We start from the raw sequence: 19,337 nt of genomic DNA on the forward strand, positions 1-19,337 counted from the left end.
GCTTCCTGCCACACATTCTTGCCTAATTAATTGAAGAAATTATGTTGAGTTTTTACAATTGTACAGTGTTAAAAATATAATTATCATAGTTTTTATTTTCCTTTGCTTGTTTTTTAATATCCATGTAGGCAAATGTAAGGATCTTCATAAGAGAGCAGATTTCAGGTTTTGATTTTTTTTTTTTAAAGATTTATTTTATTTATTTGAAAGAGTTAGGTAGAGACAGAGAGAGAGGTCTTCCATCCACTGGTTCACTCCCCAGATGGCCGCAACAGCCGGAGCTGTGCCAATCTGAATCCAGGAGCCAGGAGCTTCTTCCGGGTCTCCTACGTGGGTGTAGGGGCCCAAGGACTTGGGCCATCTTCCACTGCTTTCCCAGGTCATAGCAGAGAACTGGATGGGAAGAGGGACAGCTGGGACTAGAACTGGCTCCCATATAGGATGCCGGTGCTTCAGGCCAGTGCTTTAACCTGCTGCACCACAGCACCGGCCCCAAGTGTTTTGATTCTTGATTAACAGACCATCAACAGGTTGTGATGCCTGTACAGGTACCAAACTACATCTTTCTGAAACATGTTTCTTGTATTTTTTAGATTGTTTGCAAATGGGTTGACCTGAAAATCTGAAACTCAAAATGCTCTGAAATCTGAAACTTTTTATTTTTATTTATTTAAAAAAATTTTTTTGACAGGCAGAGTTAGAGAGACAAGGAGAAAGGTCTTCCTTTTCTGTTGGTTCACCCCCTCAAATAGTCGCTATGGCTGGCATGCTGCGCTGATCTGAAGCCAGGAGCCAGGTGCTTCCTCCTGGTCTCCCATGCGGGTGCAGGGCACTTGGGCCATCCTCCACTGCCTTCCCGGCCACAGCAAAGGGCTGGACTGGAAGAGGAGCAACCAGGACTAGAACCCGGGGTGCTGGCGCCGCAGGCAGAGGATTAGCCAAGTGAGCCGCGGCGCTGGCTATTTATTTTTTAAAAAGATTGCAACAGCCAGAGCTGGGCCATGCAGGGTCTAGGTCTTCCATGTGGGTGGCAGGGAACCAAGTACTTGAGCCAAAATCTGCTGCCCTCAGGCACATGAGCAAGAAGCTGGATCAGAAGGCAGAGGTGGGATTTGAACCCAGGGAATATGAGAGGGAATGCAGGTGTCCCAATGGCAGTTTAACCCACTGTGCCACAATGCCTACCTATGAAGTCTGAAGCTTTTTAAGTGCCCACATAATACTTAATAAGTTTTGGATTTTGGGGAACATGTTAGATTTCAGTTGGGGAAAGCTCAGCTGGTAAAGTCTGTGCAGATACTCCAAAACTCCCCAAATCTGAGGCTCTCCTGACCCTTCAGACAGAGGATACTCTGTGTGTATTAGAGTGAAAAAAAAAAGCAGCGACTTAGGCAAATCAACCTGAGTTTGTTAAACTGTTTCCCTGTTTTTATTTAAAAACCGTGGGTCATGTTTCTGTATAAAGTTTGTACATCTAGCAGAGTAAAATACTGACACATTGGAAAGAACGACATAAGAACTTAGAGGCCGGCACCGCGGCTCAATAGGCTAATCCTCCACCTAGCGGCGCTGGCACACTGGGTTCTAGTCCCGGTCAGGGCGCCAGATTCTGTCCCGGTTGCTCCTCTTCCAGGCCAGCTCTGTGCTGTGGCCAGGGAGTGCAGTGGAGGATGGCCCAAGTGCTTGGGCCCTGCACCCCATGGGAGACCAGGAGAAGCACCTGGCTCCTGCCATCGGATCAGCGCGGTGCGCTGGCCGCAGTGCGGCGGCCGCGGCGGCCATTGGAGGGTGAACCAACAGCAAAGGAAGACCTTTCTCTCTCTCTCTCTCTCTCTCTCTCACTGTCCACTCTGCCTGTCAAAAAAAAAAAAAAAAGAATCTTGGCAATTCAGTGTTCTTATGCTTTTTAAAAAGAGGAAGAAAATAATGCAAGCCAGAGTTTTCGAGTGATTGGTGTGCTTCTCTTGGTTTGTCTTTTAGTATGTTAGCTGTATGCAAGTGATGATGAAGCTGAACTGTTTTTACTGCTGCCACCATAGCCATCTGACGCTGCAGGAATCACAGCATTGCTGCTGCTGTGGAAAGCAGACAGAGCTGGGATCTCTGCCGAGCAAGGCCATGCTCCAGTCTTTTCTCAGGCTCGTGGCTGCAAAAGCTGTTCACGCTTGCTGTCAACAGGCTTCGAACCTGACACCTCGCTGTTGAAGACTAGATATTGTGGGTTGTTGAGTGGTGCGCAGCAAGCGGTGGGAGAAGTGGACTGGGATCCATAAATCGTCCCAAGGCCGTGAAGGTCATGAAGGAGTCTGATGGAGGAGACACATGAACTGATACACATTTAGTGAGGAAAACAGGTGGAATGGGGATGACGACGGGAGGAGCAGCTTGGAGGACATTGCACACGAGGAGGTAACTGAGATGAACCTAGTGACAAAGGAGACAGGAAGGACAGACTTGATGTGTTTTGGCTGTAGAACCAACAGGACTTGAGTCAGTTGTTCTTATTGAAAGGAACAGCTTACATAAACCATTGGTTTCAATCAGTGTGGTCATTCCACTTTGCCTTTCAGGTGCTGGTGTCATCTGAAGGCTTCTGTGGAGATGCAGGCCTGTGCCAGAAGCACCTGGCCCTCTTCCCTCCTGCTGCTGGGGAGAGTGTGCCGTTTATTACCCCTCCCCACCAGCCTTCTGACCCAATTCCAGAACTCTGCTCCCAAATAGTCATGTTGCGCATTGGCTTTGTCTGGAATTAAATGCTCTTTGTGAACCTGTCATCCTGGCAGAGGGGATTGGATTAAAACTAATCTGTCCAGGATACAATGAAGGAATGGAATGGATTTTGGGAGGGAGCAAACTGCAGTGTCCAGGACCTGAGGGAAGATGGGGAGAGAAGAATTAAACATGACTCACAGGTTTCTGGCAGATGCAGGGTATACATGGTGGTGCTGATCACCTGGCTGGCTAGGCAAGACTTCAGGATCAACACTTTTTCAGGCACCATAGAAAGTTCTGTTTAGAGATGATCTATTTGAAATGCTTGCGAGTACTTTCTTGTTGATGTTAGTAGGTAATTGGGAATATGGATTTGGCATTGGGTGAGAGGTTGGGGTTGGAGATAGAAATGTTGGGGTCATTGACCTGGAATTGGCAATAAAGCCAAGGGCTGATGGTGGTATTTAGGGAGAGAGTATAGTGGGTCCAGGTTTGAGCTCAGGGCCAGTCCCACGCTTTGAGATCGGGTAGGGGGAAAAACAGCACAGGAGACCAAGAGTAAATAGCCACTTGGTAGAGTGAGAACCTGGAGACTATGGTGTCATGGATATTTTAAGGAGGAAGTGGTTACTGAGAGATGTGATAAGATAAAGGCTGGACAATCCATTGGATTTGGCAGCATAGAGCCTGTTTTGTTTATTTTGTGTGTTTGAAATTGGAGATGCTTTTGTGTCCCCAGAGCCTGTGCCCACACCCTGAAGCCACATTGAGTTCTCAAGCTGAGGTAATGGATATTTGAAAGTCACTGTGGTTCAGCTGCCCAGGCGGTCCTTTGTTCATTGGAGATGTGGTTAAACCTCAAAAACTAGAATTGAAAACCTTTCCTTTCATCCTTGCAGAGATCACAGTCTGCCTTATTGGATGATCTTGATTTGAACTACACCCCCCCCCCTTTTTTTTTTTTAAAGATTTATTTGAAAGTCAGAGTTAGATAGATAGAGGAGAGGCAGAGAGAGAGACGGAGAGAGGTCTTCCATCTGATGGCTCCCCAACTGGCCACAATGGCCTGAGCTGCGCCAATCCGAAGCCATGAGCCAGGAGCTTCTTCCGGGTCTCCCACGTGGGTGCAGGGGCCCAAGGACTTGGGCCATCTTCTGCTTTCCCAGGCCATAGCAGAGAGCTGGATCAGAAATGGAGCAGCTGGGTCTTGAACCGGCGCCCATATGGGATGCTGGCGCTTCAGGCCAGGGCGTTAACCCGCTGTGCCACAGTGCTGGCCCCTCTTCTTGTATTAAAGGAACTTTTCAAACATGAGAGAGACACATTTTAGCCAACTCCTTTGTACTTACTATACAGGAAAGGTGTAAAAACACTTGATTTTTCCTTTCCTTTAGTGATTAAAAAAAGGCAACAAAAATTTGATGTCACAGCACCCATCAAAGATGGCTAGAGTGGTTTCTTACAGTTATCATTATGAAGTCAGATTTTCATGTGCTTGTGCTTAAGTCATTGTTTCTTATTTATTTTTAAATATTTATTTTCAGGGCCGGCGCCGTGGCTCAATAGGCTAATCCTCCACCTTGCGGCGCCGGCACACCGGGTTCTAGTCCCGGTTGGGGCGCCGGATTCTGTCCCGGTTGCCCCTCTTCCAGGCCAGCTCTCTGCTATGGCCAGGGAGTGCAGTGGAGGATGGCCCAGGTGCTTGGGCCCTGCACCCCATGGGAGACCAGGAAAAGCACCTGGCTCCTGGCTCCTGCCAGGATCAGCGCGGTGCGCCGGCTGCAGCGGCGGCCATTGGAGGGTGAACCAACGGCAAAAGGAAGACCTTTCTCTCTCTGTCTCTCTCTCTCTCACTGTCCACTCTGCCTGTCAAAAAAAAAAAAAAAAAAAAAAAAAAAAAAAAAATTTATTTTCAGTTTTTATTTGGAAAGCAGAGAAATGAGACTCAAACCAGGCATTCCAACATGAGATGTGGGTGCCCTAAGCAATGTGCCAAATGCTCACAATTTATTTTTAAAATTTTATTTTTATTCGAGAGGCAGAGCAAGACACACACACACACACACACACACTCACACTCACACTCACACACACAGACACATAAGACAGACATAAATATAGAGAGAAGTTTTCCATTTGCTGGTTCACTCCCCAAATACCTGCAACACTCAGGGCTGGGCCAGGCTGAAGCCAGGAGCCAGGAACTGCAATCCCTAGATTTTACATTAGTGGCAGGAACCCAACTTCTTGAACCATCACCTGCTGTTTTGTGGGCATTGTACAATGGGTTAAACCACCATTTAGAATACCTGCATCCCATATTGGAATGCCAGTTGAGTCCTGACTCCTTCATTTGCTCTCAGTTTTCTGCTAATACATCTTGGGATGCAGCAGATGATGGCTTAAGTGCTTGGGCCCTTGCCATCCACATGGAAGATCTAAATGGAGTTGTAGGCTATTGGCTTTGGCCTGGCACAGCCCTGATTGTTTTGGGCATTCGGGAATTGAACCAGCAGATGGAAGATATTACTCTGCCACTCTGTCTTTCAAATAAATTAAACATTAAATACAAGAAATGAAAATATCATAATTGTTTGGGCCATTAAAAAATATTCCAGTACAGTAAACAGCCCAGAACATTTGCCCACCTGTGGGAGCAGGAGAGGTCAGGACACAAGATGCTGGGGACATCAGCTGTCAGGGAACTGGGCAGCACCTCCTGGTTCTACTTCCTGACAAAAGGCTAGGGAGTACCCTGAATGCAGTTTCTTTTCCATTTTCTTAAATCTTTTGGCAATAATTGGCATACTCCCTTCTTTAGAGGAAACTGGGGAAAAATTACTTCATCCCACAGTAAGACTGAAGACTCATTTTTCCTTTGCTTCTAAATAGAGATGCCTAATTAGGGACCTGGTAATGGGAGGAGCTTTTCATTTTTGGTGACTTTGCCCTGACCCTGGAGGACAATGGGGAAACAAGTGATGTCATCAGAACCGAATGAGAGCAGAGCCTCTCAGGGGAGCTAGGTGATTTTTTTTCTTCTTGCTCTAGGAATCTCTGTTCTGCATTAAGTGATGTCTTGTGATGGAGGCTGGTACTTCCTGCTGCTGTTCTGATTATAGTTGTGTGTGTGTGTTCTTTAAGTATACGGATGCATCTATTCCAGAGAGAAAGCTTAATGGCCAGAGTGGGAGAGGGTGTGGGAGGATTCCTTTTCATTCCTTGTTAGGCACATTCTTGGTTTTACATATGAGACTGGCAGTTGTGAGGAAGGTGAGACCTGGTATAACTGAAGTTTGAATTGGAAAACCTTCACAAGAGTCCTCTTACTTGATTGAACTCTTTCTCAAACATACAAATCTCTATTTTAATGCTCCTATACTATTTAGGATATATTTGACCACAAATACGTATGAAAGAAGAGGAGATGAACAGGGGGACCACTGGCTACAACTGTGAAACGCCTCTTATATTGCTATTAAGAGAGCAGTAAATGAGAGTGGGCATTTGGCCTAGCAGTTAAGATGCTAGTTGGGACTTATTCATGTTGGAGTACCTGGGTTTGAGTCTTGGCTCTGCTGCCAATTCTGCCTTCCTGCCAGTGCAGCAAGTGATGGCCCATGGGGATGATCTCAATTGAGGTTGTGGCTTTATTGCATGAGAATTTTGTCTGTCTCTCTCTCTACCTTTCAAATAAATAAAAAATTCAAAACAGCAAAAATGTTGAATTGATGACATAAGCTAGATGTAGCCCAGGTGTAACTGCCATGTCAGTAAACCCTGGATTCTCCCTGAATAAGAGTCCGATGTGGTGAGGCCTGCTTCCAGTCATCTGTGTTCTAGGTGTCATGGCAGGTGCAGTGGTGAGGACATTGATTTGGCTCTGCTTTCACTGCAATGTGGTCAAAGGAGGAGACCCTGCGGTGTGGGGTATACATGTGAGGAAGGATGGGGTGGGGGCACACAAGCAGTTAAGGAAGGTTCCTGGAGAAAGGGATCTCTTAGAGGATAAATCAGAATTAGCTGAGAAGAGTGGTAGGTCTTAGAAGAAGGTGGTTTGCAGAGTGTTCTAAGCAGGAAAACATGAGCAGAAAAGCTAAAAGTGAGGGAGTACAACCTGTCTTAGGAATTGATTCTCATTTAGAGCAGCTACAGGAGACACAGCTAGAAGGGGCTTGTATGCCATTTGAGAGTTTGGAATTGTCCTGTGAGAGCTGGTGCTGTAGCATAGTGGGTAAAGCTGCCAGCATCCCATATAGGCACCATTCAAGTCCTGACTACTACACTTCCAATCCAGCTCCCTGCAAATGAGCCTGAAAAGCAGCGGAAGATGGCCCAAGTCCTTGGACCCCTGCTCCCACCCGGCAGACCTGGAAGAAGTTCCTGGCTCCTGGTTTTGAATTGGTCCAGCTCTGGCCCTTGTAGCCTTTTAGGGAGTGAACCAGCAGGTGGAAGATATCCCTCTCTCTAACTCTTTCAAGTAAATAAATTAATTAAAAACATTTATTTGAGAGGTGGAGTTACAGACAGAGGGAGAGACAGAGAGGTCTTCCATTCTCTGGTTCCTTCCCCAAATAGCCTCAATGGCCAGAACTGGACTGATTCGAAGCCAGGAGCTTCTTCCGGGTCTGCCGTACGGGTGTAATGACCCAAGTACCTGGGCCATCTTCTGCTTTCCTAGGCCATCAAATAAATGAATCTTAAAACAACAACAACAACAACAAAAACTGTCCTATGGGTACTAGGTAGGGTTTAGGACGAGGAGTGACCGATTAGATTTTCTGGGAAGTTCCTCTTGCTGCTCAGTGTCAGGAGTGGGAGTGAAATCTGGACTTAGAGGCAAAGTATGCTATTAGGCTGCTGCAGTACCCAGCGGAGAGATGGTGTTGGCTTGAATTAAGGGACTTGGGGGATGGGGAGTAGATGTGGCTGAAAGCTGCTTTGGAGGTAGAATTAAGCATGCTGATGGGTGGAGCTAAGGAAGAGGTAATGAGAGTATGAGATGTGTTAGTTTTTTAATTCATTTCCCCTGAACTTTTTTTTTTTAAGATTTATTTATTTATTTGAAAGGCAGAGTTACAGAGAGGCAGAGAGAGAGGTCTTCCATTCGCTGGTTCACTCCCCAGATGGCTGCAACAGCCAGAGCTGTACCTATCTGAAGCTAGGAGCTTCTTCCGGGTCTCCCACGCGGGTGCAGGGGCCCAGGAACTTGGGCTATCTTCTGCTTTCCCAAGCCATAGCAGAGAACTGGGTTGGAAGTGGAGCAGCTGGGACTCAAACCAGTGCCCATATGAGATGCTGGCACTGCAGGTGGTGGCTTTACTTGCTAAGCCACAGTACCGGCCCCTCTCCTCACTTTTTTAAAGTTATTTATTTTATTTAAAAGGTAGAGAGAGAGATAGAGGTGTCTCCCATTTGCTGGTTCATTCCCCAAATGCCTGCCAATAGTCAGGGTTGGACCAGGCCCAAGCTAGGAGCCAGGAACAATATTTGAGCTACCTGTCACCTGTTTTCCAGGTTGTTCATTAGCAGAAAGCTATATCCAAAGCAGAGTACCCAGGACTCAACCAGCCATTCTGATAAGAGATGTGGACATCCTATCCTAAGCAGTGCCTTAACCCACTGTGCCAAAGGATGTTTGATCTTTTGTTCTGACAATTGAACTCTTCAGATGTGGTTAACATTAGGAAGGGCTAGGAATACCTTTGTTATTATCAATACTGCACAGACACACACATACACATACATATTTATTCCAGTAGGATCTCAGACTTGGCTCTGAGAGGGATATTTGAGTCTCCGGTCCTTATTAAGGACCCTCCTGTCTCTGGCAATTTCTCTCCAGAGCCCTGTCTACTTGAGTGGGGGAGTTGACTGCCTGGACATCTGGCCACTGTCCTTGATTAAGAAAATGGCAGATATTTAGTAGAAAGGTTAGACTCAGAGTAATGGCTTTTCTCCAGCAGGAGGTTTGTAATTTGCATATAAAGCTGTGTAAGAAATAGTTTGTAGTATGTGTTACATATTAATGTTAGCCATCTCAAAACACACCGGACACTGGAGTAAGGGAAAAGGTTTATTGGGGAACACCCAACAGACCGGAGTGAAGGGGCAGTGAAGGAAAAAGAGAAAGTTTGAGAGAGCCAGAGGAGAGGGAGAAGAGACGAGAGGAGGAGAGGAGCCGAGAGAGAGAGCCAAGAGACCAGAGGAGGCTAGAGAGAGGAACCGAGAGAGAAGAGTCAAGAGAGAACCAAGAGAGCACGTGTTCAGGAACAGGCCCTTTTAAAACTTTGCCTGAGGGCGGGCAGGGAAGCTGGAGCAGCGAATCCCATTAGGATGGGGGTGGAGCCTGGCTCAGGTAGCTGGGCCTTGCAGCCATGTGGCTAAAACTGCACCAGTTTCCTAACAGTATGCAATGCCAGTGAAAAGGACAGAGTCGTTGGAAAAGTAACCAACCCGGGCCTTGAACACCACTTTTTAAAGCGGTTTCTCAGAAGATGAAAGAAAAAAAGCAGGGAAACCTAATGAATGGCACCACTTATTTTCTTTCCCTAATTATTAGCTCCTTTTAGGCAAACATGAACAGAATATATATATTATAAATTATATGTTATTAGTAAGGTATAAAGCTGAGTTGGCACCAGTAAAGAAATGGGGTGTGGGGTGTCCCCTGCCTGGAGCCCGACTGGCGGGTTGCCAGGGTTCTCTGTCTAGCCCTAGCCACAGCTTTTTGGTCAGGTGGTGTCACTGTGCCATCTTTAGAGGTTCTGAGGTAGGAGGATAGGCCCCTGACACCAACTGATAACCTAAAGGGAACCTCAGAATGACACTTTGTCAGCCCAGGTCAGGCCTTCAGGAAATTCTGAGAATTAGGAGGAGGTGAGAAGAGGCGGGCGGGACATGAGCCCATGAGGTGTCCACCTAGAGAGCCGCTGGAGTGGAGGCCTGCCCTGAGTGCAAGGAGCCTCAGAGCCTGCCCCCGGCCCTGCTTTCCTGGGCTGGCTGCTGTCTCCCTTGCTACACACGCTGTGCTGGACTGAGCCAGGTCCCGGGCAGAGCCACACCTTGACACTAGGAACTTCCTCTCCCATGCTCTGCTTCTCTTGCCTGTGTTGAAGGCAAGGTCCATGCTGTTCTGGACCCCACAGTGGGGTGAGGTTAGAGGGGCCCTGGAAAGCTGGTTGGGGGAGCTTTTTGAGCAAAAGTTTCTCCAGAAGTGCGGACTGCTGTCACCAAGCCCTTGTACCAGAACACATCACCCAGTGCCTCTGCCTGTCAGGAGGTGAGAGTCTGCATGAACGGAAAGGAAAGGGGCCTCCAGAGGAGCTTCTTTCCCTTTCCTTTTAGAGCAAGGCTCTTGTTTCCTGTTTACATCAACGCCACAACCCTAGGGGAAGTGCTGAGGAACTGTGGGAGGATGGGCGGTGTTTTTTTGAGATAGTCCTCTGTTCCGGGCCAGAAAGGAAGGAGGAGGGGCCGCCTGGGAGTGGTGAGATAGCCTGAAGGGGGAAGTGCTGCCCCCGGGCTGGGCCTTCACACCCACCCCCTACCATTGAGGTGGCAGTGGACACACTAGTCTGGTCCTGCTGCCAGAGCCTCTGCAGAGGCAGGGGAGATGGGGGAGTATGTGGGGCTTGTGAACTGGAACTCAGGGGTGCCAGCATATTGTCAGTGCAGATAGACACTTTGGTCCATGGAAATTCAAGTTGAATGGATGAGCTCATTAATTCAACAAATCTCTGGGTGCCCACTGTTCCAGACACTGCTCAGTGCAGTGGTGAACAAGTGCCCACAGCCCCTGACAGCACCGTGCCCAGCAGGTGTATATTGTGTTCAGCGTGTGCCCCTGTTTACAGCTAACTTATTAAGGTATCTGCATGCACTGATATGCATGAAAAGCATGCACAGGAAAGAAGCAGAAGTAAGCTCTAGAATGATCTCCCACCTTAGTGGACTGTGTGGTGCACACACTCTGCTGTGGAGAGCACTGACAAGTACTGTTGCTTTAACAGGTAGCCTTTGCATTGCAGATACCTTGGGCCTGCAGATGAGAGAGAGAAAGGCAGGTAGGCAAAAGCTGAGCTCAAATAATTTATTAACAACCAGGCCCCAGCAAGGCTGATGGCCACTGTCCCCCTCAGCTCCCTTGGGAAGGGCGCTCAGGTTGCCTGGGTGGGTGTTGAAGGCACTCATGCGCCTGTGTAGTCAAATTCCTGGTGGACTGGGATTGGGAAGGGTGGTACAGCAGAACCCTGTTGCCAGGGAAGCAGTATCCGGCTCCTACCGAGTCTTCCTGCTGCACATCTGCCTGTCTCGCCATCCCCTGCAGGAGCAGACTGACAGATGTGCTCAGCATCTCTGATTCTTGGCCCAGCGTCTGCCACTTTTCTTCTGGGCAAGAACTTAGGCCTGAGCACCCCCTCCTTCCAGGTCCACCGTGGAAGCTGCAACCAGCACTTGGCTTCCTTCACCTCACTTTGGGGATGGTATGAGAGTGAGTTAGGAAGCTGCCAGCTTGCAGGTTCTTAAAGGTTTCTACTCTGCTGTGATGTCCACACCTGGGGGTCAGGAGAGCTAGCTGACTTCCCCCACCTGTGGTCCCATTTCTGCCTGTGGGTGTGTGGTGGTCTCTGTAGGGCTGGTCTGCTGTGCAGGCAGCGACTCCAGATCTAGCTCCGAGAGTGCTTGTTCTGCAGGCTTGGGTGAATCCTGATGTTCCTGGCTTATAGGCAGGTACAGCCCAGAGAGTGATTCTTCTTTAGGCTTGTCCTTTCTGGGCCCTTCCTTCATTTCTTTGTTCATCCCAGTCACCTTGAAATCTTGGTAGTAAGGACAGTCACAGTGTCTGATAGTTCTCTGTCTCCTCTACTAGTCTGCCTCAGGATACCTTTCTTCTCTTCACCTCTTCCTGCAAGAAGGGAGCAGTCAGGGTTAAGAGAATACAGTGCTGGGCTAAGGTTCATGAAAGGAGGCCGGATGGCCCTGCGAGACTCAGCACAGGCCTTCCCCTGCAGGCCGCTGCTGGGCTCTGTTCCGGCCCTTCCCTGCCTGGGAAGCCAGCAGCCTTTGAGAGTCTCCTTGACAACAGGATGCACAAGTTAAAAATAACCCGGTGTGGGGCCTTCTCTGAGTAGGAGCAGCGAGTGCCCTCTTGCCTGCCTGCCTGCCTACTGTGCTTGAGCTCAGTGGTTGTGGCTTCGGAGAGCCTCTGTCTGGCCTTGTCAGAGCTGGGGTGCTCACATTTCGATGGCCCAAGCTTCAGCGGTCAGAGCCAAATGGTCGCAGGCCTTGTATTACAGGTGGCTGCCGCCAAGTGCCGGTGTAAATGTACCCTAAAGAATGGGAGCCATGGCTCTTGTTGTCTCTAATAGAGAGGGACAGCACCGGGGTGGTGCAGTATTTCAGAACCTCTTGGGGCAGTGGAGTACAGCATAGCCCTGGGTGGGAGTGTGCTGTAGCTCTTCAGGGCATCGCCACAGGGAGGCCTTTTTTATGAGGTGAGGACACCAACGCAGGCCCCCGCAGTGCTTGTCCAGAGGCCCCTGGCTCAGCTGGACAAAGTAAGGAGCAAGTCATGTTGTCAGGAGCTTTGGCCCTACTGACTAGGCCATCTCTGTGGGTGCCTGTCTCTGTATGCACAGTCTGCACTGTTTGTACCACAGCTGTCAGTGAGTGGAGAAATAGCTGTCACCACGCGGCAGGGGCTGAGTATCTCTTAGCCATACCTGGAATGAATTCCTGTCTTTCCCTCTCTCCTGTCTTTGCATCCATTAGTAAGTGTTTTTCTGTGGGTCAGGCATGGGGCTGTAATGAGAAGGTATGTGGAACCATTTTTAGGGAGCTTCTGGGTAACTGGGGAAGTGTTTATTAAAAAAGGCCCCATCATGTCAGTGCTGGGAGGGAGTGTTGGGAATAACAGTGACTGGGGTGAGAGGTTTGCAGAAGGCTGGGGGAAGACAGGAGTGCATAAAAACACCCATAAGCCAGTCTAAAGGAAGGCAGAAGATAGCAAAAAAACTGACCAATAATCTGATAAAACTGTTGGGCCATTAAACATAATATGAAATCCCATTCAATTTCATGTTTGTGTTCATTCTTCGGGGAAATTCAAATTGTTAGTGCAACTTAAAACTGCCTGGCTGTTGCTGGGCTTGCACACGTATGTAACACAGTCTCGAAAGAGGTGATGTGATTGTTGTGATTCCTAGTTTGCATCATTCTGAGTTTCTGCTGAAGAGTAAGATGGGCTCCAGAAAGACAGGTTAGTAGGAGACATGCGGCCATGTAGCTTCCCAGCACCCCCGTGTCCTGCCACTGCTTTCCTCCCAGTGCTGCTCCGCAGGGGCTCTCAGGTGTGGGGAACGCTCTCTGGAGGGCTGTGCACACATTCAGGAGCTTGTGACTGCAGTACTCAGTGATTCGGTTTCTTCTCTATCTCTTCTCACAGCATCTGTTTGGAATTCCCCGAAGAAGTAAAATTTCTAAGTAGGAGCTAGGATCCAGAATAGCCGTTTCCTTGACCTTTGGGTAAAGAGTTTGTTGCTGGCCTGGTTCTGGTCTCCCTCCCCAGGCTGGGTCAAGGTGTGTTTCTGTAGGTGTTTTCTTCTTGGCTAGGGCCTGGATGGCAGCTCTGTGTGAGTGGCATTGCAGGGTCTGCTGATGTCCAGGCCTGGCAGCAGAGAAGGGCCAGGCACCCAGGCTCAGGTGTTGACTGGAATAAGCTGTCAAGTGTAGCCTCCTTTGCACAGGGTGCTCTTGTGAAGTCTGGAAGTGATGATCTGGACTTGTGGGGGGTAGGTATGGGCATTGACTGGCCCACGGGGGATAATGACCCACACACTGGCTTCTCCTGAGAGCTCTGGAGGTTCTGAGCATTTGTAGGGTGCTGTGGAGGAGCAGGGGCTGTGCTCTCTGCTCGATTCAATTGTTGGGGAAGAGTTTTCAGAGCTGGATGGCTCTTCACGGGAGCCTGCAGCCAGCCCTGATGGCATAAACCTGGGATGCATGGGCAAGGGCTGGCTCCGGGATCACCGTGGAGAAAATGAGCCACAGCCTCCTTTTTGTGTTCTTTGAATACAAAAAGAATCTCTCTTCTGGATTGGGCCCCTCCTCTCAGACCTGGCCAAGTGAGCAGACTGCTCTTCTAGCAGAGTACACCACTGCCTCACACATCAGAGCAGTGTCAGGATTGCTGTGCGTCCCGACTGTGCCTGGTTCTTGTGCCCTGTTTGGAGTCTCTCCCCACAGATATCCCAGGACAGCCACGTGCTGCTCAGTTGTCTTCTGATCATTTTTGACCCTTTTCTCTTCTGTGCTTCTCTCATGCAGGAGTCGGAGTCAGAAGCAAAGGTCGATGGAGAGACTGCATCGGACAGTGAGAGCCGAGCGGAACTTGCTCCTCCTCCCGCTCCGGCAGATGACACCCCGGAAGTTCTCAATAGGGCCCTTTCCAATCTGTCTTCCAGGTAACCTGGCTTGGTGGTGTCTGAGTGCTATGGAAGACCCAGGACCCTCAATGTTAAGGGGTGGGTGCAGGGTGCCCACTTGCCTTAGTGCCCCATCTCTGCCCTGGGCTCCACTAAGTGTCATCTGGTGCTTAGCAGTGACAGCATAACAGAGGGTGCTCAGGATGGAGGGCAGCCCCGCCTGCAGGGAAGTGGCCCTGGAAGGCTGCTCTGGGCTGGGATAGGCTGGGAGGTGCAGTCAGAGGAGGAGCAAGAGTGTGGACCAAGGCGTGGGGTGGGTGAGGTCAGCAGACACAGCACACTTGTGCTGGTGACTAAGGAGCTGGCTGCTTTTCACTGGCAGCCCACATTTCTGCCTCAAAGATTAGTTCTCCTTCTACCATATACCTTTTTTTTCTTTTTAATATTTATTTGAAAGGCAGAATGACAAAGAGATATCTACTATCAATTCAGTCCCCAAGTGGCCACAACAACTGGGCAAGGCTAAAACCAGGAGTCGGCAACTCTATCCTGGTCTCCCACATGGCTGGCAGAGGCCCAAGTACTTGGGCCATCTTGTGTTGCCTTCCCAGGTGCATTAGCAGGGAGAAAGATCAGAAGCTGAGTAGTTGAGTCTCAAACAGGCTCTCTGACATGGGATGTTGTCCCAGCAAGCAGCGGCTTAACCTTCTGCCCTGCAATCCTGGCCCCTAAAGGAAAACTTTTGGCCCTTGAGAAGCTGGTCCTTCTAACACCAGCTCTCTGGGTAGATTAGAATTGCAAATTATAAGGCCCAAAGCTTTATCTAAAGTGTTGCTCTGTGTATCTCCTGGCTGTTCTTTTGGGAGACTGTATTGTGCAGTGGCTAAGGGCAGCCTCTGGAGCCAGAGCCCTGGATGTTAGTCTCAGCTTCTTCATGGGCCAGATGGATGACCTTTGTCTCCATTTCCTCCTCTATAAAGCTAGTGTGCTGAGGGTTGAATGGTGTAGTGTATGTCAAGTCCTTAGAGAAGTGCCTCATGCATATCTGGGATAGCTCCTGTTATCATTGCTTAATATTCTTTCCATCACCATGGTGGTACAGGGGTAGTGCATGGTAGGATTCTGCTGTAAGAAACATTCATAATTTTTTCTTAGGGAACAGCACTGTAGAAACCCTCCAAGTAGACACAGGACCAAAGGACACTACCTTTCCCTCAGGTCTCTGTTTTTTATTTTGTTTGATGCCTGCCTTAAGATGTAAGCTGAGTGTGTATTTTTCTGAAGTTCTTGGAGCGCCTGCTGAGTATGATTGTAGGTGCCAAGCGGCCCTGCTGCCACCAGCATGTGGCTGCTGCCTCTATCAAAGTGACAGAAATGCTCAGGAAAGGACTGAACACAAAGCCCCCAAATCTCAGGAAGAGCCAGAGCCCTGGGTGTGTGTTTTGGTTCTTTTTGGAATCCTAACTGGTGTTGTCTTCTTCCCCTACACTCTAACCTAGGTGGAAGAACTGGTGGGTGAGAGGCATCCTGACTTTGGCCATGATTGCATTCTTCTTCATCATCATCTACCTGGGACCAATGGTTTTAATGATGATTGTAAGTGTCATTTACATGCTATATTTAAAAAATTATTTCCATTTTATTTCAGAGGTAGAGAGGGAGAAAGAGGGAGAGGCATTCACACAGAGATCATCCATCTGCTGATTCACTCCCTAAATGGCCACAAGAGTCAGAGCTGGACCAGACTGAAGCCAAGAGTCTAAAACTCCATCCGGGCCTCCCACTTGGGTGGCAGGGTCCCAGCTCCTTGAATCATCATATGCAGACTCCCAGGGTACACATAAGTAATAAGCTAGAATTGGAAGCGGAGCTGATACTTGAGCCTAGGCACTCTGATATGGGATATGGGCATCCCAAGCCACTGCCTTATTGCCCCTTCATGCTCTGCTATTTTATTTTTGCCCTGAGTTTTTCCTGCAGGACCTGTTGCCTTGTGTGCCACATATTGGGTTGATTTTGGGAACTGCTTAGGATCCAGGCTCCTGAGAATACTTCTACCTGCAAACCACTGGACTTCTACCTTTCACTTTTCAGCAGCCAACTGGAGGTCATTGGCAGTGACCAATTGTTTGTGGTTAAAGATTTCTTTCTTTCTTTCTTTTTTTTTTAATGCTTATTCAAGAAGCAGTGAGACAAAGTATATACAAGAATGTGTTCTCAGTGCTTCACTCCCCACATGTTCACAGTGGGCAGGACTGGAAGCTGAGCAGGACTGAAGCTGGGATCTGGAAAGTCAGTTGGGGGTCTCCCATGTGTGTGGCAGAAACCCAATTACTTGAGCCATCACTGCTGTCTCCTGGGTCTGCATTAGCAGGAAGTTAGAGTCAGGTGCTGGAGCCAGGAATTGAACCTAGGCAGGTATTACGGTACAGGATGCAGGTATTTTTTTTAAAAACTTTTTATTTATTTGAGAAGTAGAGTTACGACAGTGAGAGGGAGAGACAGAAAGGTCTTCCTTTTGTTGGTTCACTCCCCAAATGGCCGCAACAGTCAGAGCTGTGTCAATCCGAAGCCAGGAGCCAGGTGCTTCTTCCTGGTCTCCCAAGTGGGTGCAGGGGCCCAAGCAGTTGGGCCATCTTCTACTGCTTTCCCAGGCCACAGCACAGAGCTGGACTGGAATAGGAGCAGCCGGGACTAGAACTGGCGCCCATATGAGGTGCTGGTGCCGCAGGCGGAGGATTAACCTACTATGCCACAGTGCTGGCCCCAGGATGCAGGTATCTTAACTGCTAGGCTTTATAAAGGTCTGTCCCACTCTCTTAATTTTTTAAATTGACTTTATTATTCTAGCTGTTTGATTAAACTATGACCCTAGGTATGTCTAGTTTGGTTTTATTTTTCTGGGGCCTTCCTCAGGGGCTTAGAGCTATCAGTAAGAAGTCCCAGTCCACAGAGCTGCTCTTTATTTTCTCATCCTCATAGACAAGGTCAGATGACCAACAGCTGAATCTGCAGTGGGGGATTTTCAAGGATTGATACTGAGTCATAAGAGGAAGGGATTGGTTGAGTCCTGGGAAGTTCTGTAAATAAAAAGGTAATGGAGAGGGCAGGCATTATGCTGAAGCAGATTAAGCTTCCGCTTAGGGTACCAGCATCCGATATCAGAGTGCCTAGGATTGAATCTTGCCTCTGTTTCTGGTCCAGTTTCCCGCTAACATAGGTGGGAGGCAGCAGATGACTCAAATACTTGGGTTCCTATCACTCACTTGGGGGAGACCTGGGTAGAGTTCCTGGCTCCTGGCTGTGGCCTGGCCCAGCTATGGCTGTTGTGGGCATTTAGGGAGTGAATTAGTGGATGGAAGATATCTTTCTGTCTCTCTGCTTTTCAAATAAATTAAAAAAAAAAAAATTTTTTTTTAAAAAGGTTAGTGGAGGGCTAGCATTGTGGTATAGCAAGTTTAAGTCTCCACCTGTGATGCTGGCATCTCATATAGTGGATGGTTTGTGTTCCAGATGCTCCACTTCTGATCCAGCTCCCTGCTAATGTGCCTAGGAAAGAAGCGGAGGATGGCACAAGTGCTTTGAGCCCTGCACCCATGTGGGAGACTCAGATGAAGCCCCTGGCTTCAGCCTGGTCCAACCCTGTCTGTTGTGGCTATTTAGGGAATGAACCAGCAGATGGAAGATACCCTTATCTTTCTCTTTTTCTGTAACTCTGTCTTTCAAAAAAAAAAAAAAAAAAAAGTTGATGGAGCCATCAGGAGTGTGCATTTTATTGCAAGAAATTAGATCTGTCTGTGACACTGTGTGGGATAGTGAGAGAAAGGGAAGCAGAATCTTTGTGGGAGGGAGGTTTTTCTTAAGTAGAATGACTTTTCTTGAAGACCCGTGAGCTGCTGGTTTTGTAAGCTCATGAGAATTGGGCAGGCAATGAGTGTCTGATGCTCTGTCTTGCAGGTAATGTGTGTTCAGATTAAGTGTTTCCATGAGATAATCACTATTGGCTACAACGTCTACCACTCCTATGACCTGCCCTGGTTCAGGACCCTCAGTTGGTAAGCCCTTAATGGATTTGGGCGGTATGCTTTGTGGCAGGTGTTCACAGGGAGGTCAGCACAGGCTCCCACAACACCTCCAAGACCTGAGTGTCTTGTAGGCCCAGTTGTGTTGCCGCACTGCACCATCTCTGCTTACAGGTACTTTCTCCTGTGTGTCAACTACTTCTTCTATGGCGAGACGGTGACAGATTACTTCTTCACGCTGGTCCAGCGAGAAGAACCTTTGCGGATCCTCAGTAAATACCACCGCTTCATCTCCTTTACTCTCTACCTGACAGGTAGGCCGTGAGCATCTTCCCGGTGCTTGTGTTTGTGTTGTTGCCCTGTGTCTGTGCCACGGGACTGTGGGGGCTTCCTGGTTGGTGTAAAGCTGTGTTGCATGAACTCTGACTCCAGTGGGAATTGGAGCTGATGCTGTGTCCTACGTCCTGGGGCAGCTCTTCACTAAGTGGACACTGAGAGGGTTGTGTGCTGTGGGGGGCCACAGTCTGTGCCACCTCCCTTGGAGGATAGCAGAGCATGGCCGTGTCCTAAATTTCATGATGGTAGAGATTCTGCCGCATGACCCAAGCAGAAATCGTCCTGAAACTTTGCCATGCTTTTAGGAGACTGCCTTGAGAAACATTGCAGCCTGGGGAAAGTTAAGTCTCTGGCCTCAGCAGGGCTAGGATTTTAATCTTTCTAAATTGCAGTGAGTTTTTGTTGTTGTTAAGATTTATTTATTTATTTGAAAGAGTTACAGTGATAAAGGGTTGAGGGGGGAGAGAGAGAGATCTTCCATCTGCTGGTTTACTCCCCAGGTGGCTGTAATGGCTGGGACTGGACCAGAAAAAAGCCAGGAGCTTCCTCCAAGTCTCCCATGTGGGTTTGGGCCATCTTCCACTGGCCATTAGCTGGGAGCTGAATGAGAAACAGAGCAGCCGGGACACAAGCCAGTGCCCATATGGGATGCTGGCATTGCAGACTTTACTTCATAGGGTCTTCCATGTGGGTGGAAGGCACCCAAGTACTTGGGCTATCATCTGCTATTTTCCAAGGCTCATTAGCAGTGAGCTTGATTGGAAGCAGAGAAGCTGGGTCTTGAGCTGGCACTCTGTTGTGGGATACCAGCATCACAAGCAGTGGCTTATCTCACTGCACT

General features: G+C 48.6%; 1 protein-coding gene across 1 annotated transcript in view; it reads left to right on the forward strand.

Moving 5' to 3' along the window:
- Positions 1 to 19,337, forward strand: part of CDS2 (CDP-diacylglycerol synthase 2) — a 67,959-nt gene that overhangs the window by 32,991 nt on the left and 15,631 nt on the right. Inside the window, exons 2-5 of the mRNA XM_008256281.4 lie at positions 14,041 to 14,177; positions 15,638 to 15,734; positions 18,096 to 18,193; positions 18,335 to 18,474. Coding sequence (XP_008254503.1) covers positions 14,041 to 14,177; positions 15,638 to 15,734; positions 18,096 to 18,193; positions 18,335 to 18,474 — 472 coding nt within the window. The remainder of the gene's footprint in view (positions 1 to 14,040; positions 14,178 to 15,637; positions 15,735 to 18,095; positions 18,194 to 18,334; positions 18,475 to 19,337) is intronic.

This window comes from Oryctolagus cuniculus, chromosome 11, assembly GCF_964237555.1.
Source record: "Oryctolagus cuniculus chromosome 11, mOryCun1.1, whole genome shotgun sequence".
Lineage (NCBI taxonomy): Eukaryota > Metazoa > Chordata > Mammalia > Lagomorpha > Leporidae > Oryctolagus > Oryctolagus cuniculus.